This window comes from Sinohyriopsis cumingii, unplaced genomic scaffold, assembly GCF_028554795.1.
Source record: "Sinohyriopsis cumingii isolate HCF-2022 unplaced genomic scaffold, ASM2855479v2 utg000426l, whole genome shotgun sequence".
Classification (NCBI taxonomy): Eukaryota; Metazoa; Mollusca; class Bivalvia; order Unionida; family Unionidae; genus Sinohyriopsis; species Sinohyriopsis cumingii.
Genome location: NW_028315897.1, coordinates 4,812,995 through 4,821,538, shown reverse-complemented (window position 1 = coordinate 4,821,538; position 8,544 = coordinate 4,812,995). Strand labels below are relative to the sequence as shown.

The 8,544-nt window shown below is 35.2% G+C and overlaps 1 protein-coding gene across 22 annotated transcripts in view; it reads left to right on the top strand.

Annotated features, from left to right (window-relative positions):
• The first annotated feature begins 723 nt into the window (after positions 1–723).
• Positions 724–8,544, top strand: part of LOC149774110 (E3 ubiquitin-protein ligase TRIM45-like) — a 58,351-nt gene continuing 50,530 nt past the window's right edge. For 7 of the 22 annotated variants that reach the window (XM_089945743.1, XM_089945735.1, XM_089945737.1 and 4 more), the window contains exons 1-2: positions 729–2,084; positions 7,973–7,996. In XM_089945743.1, the coding sequence (XP_089801869.1) occupies positions 1,041–2,084; positions 7,973–7,996 (1,068 nt within the window). In that variant the 5' untranslated portion in view covers positions 729–1,040. Of the gene's footprint in view, positions 2,085–7,972; positions 7,997–8,544 lie in introns of all 22 variants that reach the window. The other 15 variants (XM_089945738.1, XM_089945739.1, XM_089945731.1 and 12 more) reach the window with 8 other exon arrangements.

Here is an 8,544-nt window from a genome sequence, read left to right as displayed (position 1 = left end):
TTTACTTTCATGATTAGTAGTGAAAAGAAAATGTCCAAAAAGCGGCCATATATATTGTCGACTCGGTGCCATTTTCATCAAAGAACCAACTAGACGCCATAAATATTGTTTTGGTGAAAGGCCCATGTCGATAAAGCATTCACTCAAAGCGATAGCAAGATTCATACAATTGCCTCAATGACGGCTTTAGTTAATGTTAGGACTTCATCGTTTCGAAGCAGGACGTTGTATACGTCTTAAAATTCAGAGTTACATGACGGGATTATGTTTTCCTCTGTAATAATGTGATGCATATTGCATATGTTTTTAAGTCTTTACCTTTAAAGGAAATGATATTTTAAAACGGTTGTTTTCTTATTTTTTTTTTTTTGTCAGTTGATTTGATGATAATTTACAAAAACATTTACTATGTGGTCGGAGAAAACAGTAAAGATACATTAATACAAATTTTAGTGTCTCGAAAGAGGTATTACTCTTAGAACTTCACTTACACCTTTTTACTACCTGATTTGAATGATCTACAGTTTCATCCGACGCTTTACTTTAACCCATGTCATTTCGGCTCAGAATTAATTATAATTACTGTCGCGAAGAAGAAGATGCTATATTGAATTTTTGACATCAATTCAATAATTTGTACGTTCTACATTACAAATAACCACACACATATATTTAATTCATAAACATAAAGGGAAACAATTCGATCAATACCTTACCTTATACGGTGTTTTCCCCTTGAAAAGTTATTTTTATCTCACATTTTGTCACCTACTTGGGTATCTAGGTCAAGTTTGTCGAACTATAGTATTTAAAGTCACCAATACTTATCATATACGCTGACAAGGTGAGCAATTATTGTAAACACAGTGGAACAAGCTAGCATAACTATTCGTATAAGGCTTTATGTGTGTGATATGTTCCATTATAATGTTAACATTACCGAATAGTCCAACAATGGAATTGATGTGAACAGCATTACAATAAAACCAATACAGCTCAGTTAATATCGGTGGAAGAAAACGAAAATACTGTCATCAAATATGGCGTCGGGACTACATGAGTGCAGTATGTGTATGGATAATTTTAAGAGTCTGAAGCTAATATCATGTCACCATAGCTTTTGTTACAAGTGTCTGGAGGATTATACACGGGTCAATCTTCACAACGGTCGATTTGATTGCCCCTTATGCAGAGCCAGCGTGGAATTACCTAATAGTGGAGTTTCAGGCTTTCAGAGTAAGATTTGCATCGAGGAGACTGACAGCAGTGATAAATTTTATTGTGACCTGTGTGGTCCCAAAAATGCGGCATACAGTAGATGTTTGGATTGTGAGGAGAATTTGTGCCAGTCATGTTGTCATGCCCACGAGAAATCGAAAGTAAGTAGGAATCACAAAATATGTGATTTAGGAACTCTAGATTCTAAAACGAAAGGCAAAATTCGGCAGCGTATATTTTGTGATCAACATCCAGATGACGAAATCAGGCTTTTCTGCAGAGACTGTAAAGTACTTATTTGTTTAATGTGCAGAGTGGATAATCACGCAACTCATGTTACAAAACCTGTATCTGATGTTGCAGCTGACCTGAAAAATACCTTACAAAGTAAACTGAATGAATGCTCAGAGAAGCTGAAACGTATTGATGTTTTTAAGCAAAGGGGATACGAACTTGATAGATGTATTACTGATGCGGAGAGGGAAGAACTGAAAGCTGTAGAAGATCAGGGTTCAGAGCTATATAAAGCCATCGAGCAAGAATTGGCAACAGTGAGAACTAGGATAAAAATGGTTTACCAAAACCTTAGACAGCAAAATGCAGTTTACACAAGAGATATGCAAGATGAACTTAAGACGTGTTCGAACGCGAAGGACAATGTACAAACATTAGTTGATCAAGGGACAGACATTGATATAATAAAGAAAGGCCCCGATCTCGAACAATTAGTTTCTGCCGTCATATCAAAGACTGATAAAACATCTAATACTCGTCTTGAGAGAAAATTATTCTCCCCAGCTGGAATCAGACCAGGTGACCTGATTTCCTTGGTGGGAATGGTGAAGGATTCATCTGAAATAAGCCACGTGAGTATCATTCTCGATTTCGTTTAGTTATAAATCCTTACTTCTTTGGAAAAAAGTAGAATCAGTTTAAAACAGCCACATTCGCTTTCATTTGCTGCTTACCTTCCTGCAAATATATTGTTGAACCTATGTGATGAGTTCTGAAGTTTAGCATACATATATTGCATCGATTTCAGCGTAATGATTCCTCGAACATACACCTCATTGCAACGAAAACATAGTAACAGTAATAACCTACATAAACAAGATTCATTTCTAATAGATACAAAGTAGCATAAAAGGGTGTCCTCTTTTGCCCTTTAAGTAATTTATTAACTTTCCACTCTTCCCATAATTATGGCCTTACAGGAATCACTGTCATCGTGATACTTATATTAAATAATTAGTTGTGTTGATATAAATATAAATATAAATTGACCAAGTACGGTCAGAAGCCATCTGACAGAAACCAATATAATTTGACCAAGTACGGTAAGAAGTCATGGGACAGACACCAATATAACTTGTCTATGTACGGTCAGCAGTCATGGGACATAAACCAAGATAACATGACAAAGTACGGTCAGAGGTCATGAGACAGAAACCAATATAACATGGCCAAGTACGGTCCGAAGTCAAGGGATAGAAACCAACATAGCATGACCAAGTACGGTTAGAGGTCATGAGACAAGAACCAATATAACATGACCAAGTACCGTCAGAAGAAAATGCTTACAAGTTAAAATACTTTTATAATTTCATATCAAGATCCTGTTGTGCGTGTGCATTAATAAAATATGGATAATATTAACTTTATTATATAATCTCCCTACCTCATATCGGATATAAATGACTTATGTAAACATTAAGGTAGAAATATTGATGACTTTGCTGAAATGCTCATATAATCGAATGACTGATTTTGAGATCTTTCAGAATTTTAATTTAGCTCTTTTTCTGGGCATTGTGAACACATTCTAATTCCTTGCATCAAGTCCTTTTATTACAAGCTATAATGCTAATTACAGAAATACAAGTAAACTAGAGCTACGCACATAGCTCGCAATGTATCGTTCCTGCGCCTTTTATTATATATCTCCTTCGTCTTCAACACTATTGTTGGCTGTAATCCCAAACCCGCTACATACATGGAGTCCCGTCATTCTGTGCTGGTATGGTGGTGAATTTCCGTTGATTTTTTTGAATAAATTATTATTAAAGGTTATCAACTTAAAATAATTTGCTTCACATGTAGCGCCATGGTCATTAGGCATATGTTACATTAGACTGGTTCAGAAGCTTTATATATTATACAAATAATGCAAGTTATTGTATGGTGGCCCTAAAATCAGGGCTGACTTAGATAAAAATTCTATGAGCTTTCTTAGTGTATCACAAAACCTTGTTTAGCTAAGGTTTCATGCAATGGCATAAATGTGTGATATTTTCCTGTGCAAAGAGAATCCAACACGCTATACAAATAAACCTAATTTTTTCAATGGGATATAAAAAATAAATATACGTTTAGTACCTTCCATAGATACATACATACATACATACATACATACATACATACATACATACATACATACATACATGGTACACCTAGGTTAGTGTATACGTATTTACATATGCAATGCGTTCATGATAAACAATATGCAATGTTTATATGTTGCTCTGTTTGCTGATCAGTTTATGTCATATTATAGGAAGGTAATGTTGAATGCTCATATCAGAAAGAATACAGTAGCATAAGGATCGCACGACCACCATGATCTACGCCATATTATATATACCTCTAATGTAAACGCTACCTACTGTTGCCACTCACCACCTGTACATTGATATCGTGAAAGCGTTCATGCCCCGACAAGTCTCCCTGGGAGCGCTAAATTGTTCAACAACAACGTAGCCTGTAAAATATGATCCGCCCACTCAAGAAACTGCTGCTAGTCTAACAAACAAGTATTTGAACAGGAGGTAAAGAAAGTGTGTCGAAATCTTGCAATTTACTGTCGGATTTTACCGAACTCAAAAAGCAATATTTAATTAATGCGTGCTAATGTCGAGCTTTTATACCATGAACAAACAAAGGTTTATATACCATTAGAACACATTCAAACGAGCACGCACACACGCACACATATACATACAGTCACACACAATCCGTGAAACACATGCACACCTTACATACACTGATAACAATAAACAAACAATGCCTGTATTCGTAAAGCCACTCATAGTCTTGGCTATAGATTATACTGTGCACGTAGTAATATGACATGTCATCTTATTGACACGTCAACTGTTATATAATGTAAATGGATGACTATATATATGGGTTCATAAAGTTGGATACATATTGTTTCCTACATAATGCTCTTTATATTAGTTATTGTAAGTTCGGTGTGATGAAACGGGATGTTCATGTCTCCACCGGCGTTACACAATTTCATGCTTGCCTCTTCAAATTAGCTGAATATTCTTCATTTCTGGACCGAACGTCTTGTCGCCGTCCAGGGTCGTTTCCTAGTTGTTTTAGTTATGTTGAAAGCATGTTTGTCGGAACGTTGTACAGGTTGGTGATCTCGGCTTGGATTGTCAGATCCAGTTTTCCACGTGTTTGGTTTCACTACATTTCAGCTCTCTCTTCCACTTTGTACCTTTTTGAGTTTCCATGGCGTATTGATTCAGTTTACATGTAGTGTGAAAACTGACTACCTATACATTTTCCAAAAATAATTGGAGAAATCAAACATAGCTTGGAAAAGGTTGATACGATTCTCCAACTTCTGTTGGCAAACCTACTTCAAATTAACTGAAATAATAACTGGGTTATCAAAAGACAAATCGATAGTTGGATTAGCAGCAAACAATAAGCGAAACCCACATTTCGATTAATCATTACTCACAGTATAATCATACTGGTGCCACGACTCAGGCAATCGAACATTCTACTCGAGACTGTTTTCAAACTTCAAATAATGTATTGTGATTTCAATCAGATTCGAGGTTTTCGGACCGCTAAACTACTTCGATTATGGACTGTATTCAAATAATTCATGTTCGGATAATGCATGTGAAAATGATGTGTACTTTGATGAAAGGATTTCCCTTGCACATTAACATTGTATTTCTAAAATATATGTCCATGGCCACATATTGTGTTGTTTAGTGTTGTTGAGTAACATTGCTAGTCTTGACACCTCTACCGTACCCATCGATAGTTCAATTAAAATATAATACAGTAAGTTGACATAGCAAAATAGAGGATCAGACTGTTGCTGGATCGTGCTTAGCTAATAACAACCAGTCATTCACACTGGTCTGTATATTTCCTGAGCATGTATTGTGTACGTATTATCATATACATTGTGTTTGACTTTCATTGCCAAAAAATAAAAAGATAAAAAAAATCACGAGTCTATATTCGATATTAAAAGAAACCAAATGCATTATTTTGGAACATGGGGTTTAAACTAATACATGTCAATCAGCGAGTAATGCCTGTTCATGCATCACCATTTTACACTTATCAAACTGTGAGTTAAATGAAATATTAATTATTAAAAGTGACGAGCCAAACTATATTCAAACTGATTGCGTATATTCTACACTATCGTCAAATAAACATTCAGATGATTGATTGGTTGCTTTGGACGTTTACAGTGTTTGTCAGGTACTAAACTGGTTCAAGAAAAGAGGACTTATGGCCAATCATAGCAACTGAAAGGGGATTACAATAGATGATTTTGTATATAGTATTGTTTAGATCAATATGGGGATTTACCCTTGTAGCTGGCAGAGATATAATGCTGATAACCGATTCGTTCTCTAGTGATAGTTATATCAAAATGGGGTGTATAATTGGGTCTGAAAGTTCAACCATGATGATTCCTGACTCTATGTTTGGTCACATCAATATGGGTTGTATATTTGGGTCGGATAACTCAACCATGGTGATATCCGAATTTATGCTTGTTAACATCAATATGGGGTGTATATTTTGGGTCGGATAGTTCAACCATTATGATACCCGACTCTATTTTGGGTCACATTAATATGAGGTGTATATTTTTGGTCGGATAGTTAAAAAATGATGATACCCGACTTTATATTTGGTAACATCAATATAGGGTGTATATTTGGTTATGATAGTTCAACCATGATGATTCCCGATTATATGATCGGTTACATCAAATTGAGGTGTATACTTTGGGTCTGAGTGTTCAACCATGATGATACCCCACACTCTGCGTGGTTACATCAATATGCGGAATATACCTTGTGTCTGATAGCGGTAATACAATGATGATAAACGACTCATAGTCTGTGCTCGATTGCTACAATGTGTGATGTGTTTTTTCTCTATTATTTTCTTGACCAGCATATAGCTTTATATTATTATTAATTTGTTACATCTTCATATTTCTCTCGCTGTCTATCTCATACGCTCATACACACATACGCAAGTTGCTCTTTTGTGGAAAGAAATTCACTCAGTGCCATTCACAGGGCGAAATCTTATTGGAGTCCCTACACAGACTTAACAAACGGACATTTCAGTTACAATCACTCAAGGTGTTTTTGTTTGTTAATTACAGAAGGTCGTACCTATTGATTTTTCTAATTTTGTTGATTACGAATATTTAAAAGACAAATCTATGCCGATCTTTGTTTGGTGGGTTTATATTTAACATCAGGTGCGGCACGTTCCTTGGGGTATCTTTATATGGATTTGGCGCCAAATACCATTCAAGGGCCGGCCCGGGCTAGCATCACTGCCATAATTCTTGGTTTACTTTTCTTTTAGATTATGTGATTTGGTCAGGCCTCAATTCTAGAAACTTAAAGTAATTTATTGTATAGAGAATTGAAAATAAATATCAACAGCTGATCGTATTTTGTCGATGGCATTATGACAAAAAGAACACATCTTACTAAATGCAAATATTACCAACTGAATACTTGACAAATGAATGATATATCACCTTTTAGCACATGCCAATATAATCAATCCAAATATCTTAACTACTCTTCCGGTGTTTTGTAGTTCCTTAATATTTGTACCTGTTTTACCCAGTCCTATATTATTCAAGTAGAGCATTCCTTAATGTGAAGTCTTTCTTCACGTCAAATCTTAGTCCCACCACAAATTGTACGAACAATGATACCCATTTCCTGTCTAGTCTACATAATAACATTGTTTACAGCATTCATGACGGTGTATTAAACGGGCAACTTTCAAAGTTGTTATTGATGGCGGAAAAACAAAAGAACAACGTTCAAATTCGTTATCGGTGGCAGGGTAATAGGGCGCAAAACAAATCATTATTGATAGATGGCCACTAAAAGGACAATGTTGATGGTCGCCTCTGGCGGTGGGACATTAAAGAGACAATGGTATGGTTTTAATTGATAATAGGGTGTAGTGGGAACAGCATTGAACATCCTTGCTTATAGCGGAGCATTCAAGAACCAACTTTCAAAGTCGTCACTAGGAACGGGGCATTAAAGGGGCAACGTATAAAATCGTAATTAGGTAGAGTGAGCTATTTCAAGTTCAATTTGGTTAGTCCCTTCTTTCCTGTCTCTCTTTATCACTACGGATCGGATGCAAACTTTAATTAAATATTTTGTCGAATTTGATCACTGACAACTGTTATACCTCGTTAATTATTACAACATTAGGATTAAATAGAGATGCAAGTTTCAAACAGGGATTTAGACACGAGATAATCATTGACATAATCAGGATTCAAACAGCATATATTGCCAAATACACATTCTAAATCAATGCATACACTGTGTACGTATGAATATGGTCAGGCGTATATGCCTTCTTTTGAAGACAAATGAAATTAATTTATTTTGTCGTTGTTAATAGTATGTTTATTATATTCTTTTAGGAAGAAAGGAAAAAGCCGCTAAGAGTAAGTATAAATTACATATGAAAGGATGTTTTACTCTGATTCAATCAGTACACATCATGTAATCCAAGAAGTTCTGTACAATTTCTACATGAAGTACATGTGGCAATTTAATATGCATACATGAAACTGTTACTAAATTACTATGTTCTTCCACTACGAAAAATAAAGTTATCTGGTTCGCGTGTTTTTTATACTTAGGATCAAAATGTTAGTAACTCCATTGGTGATTGTGCGTTCTTATAAGGACTTACTTTAGCGCATAAATAATAAATGACATTATACGCTTCTATTGCTTGTCAGGAGATGATAATGAGATTTTGATGATGAAATGTTGAAATAGTGTGAAAAGGATTTTAAAAAATATATGTAGTATGATTAAGCTTCCAGTGATCATTTCAACAAAACCATGTAATTATCTGATAGTACACTCGTTTTTGTTTTGCAATAACATGCATATACGGCATTTTCCCACTTATAAGGCAACACCAATTATATTATTCCCAATTCCTACTAATGTTATTGTTTTGTTTTAAAGTATCTACATCATG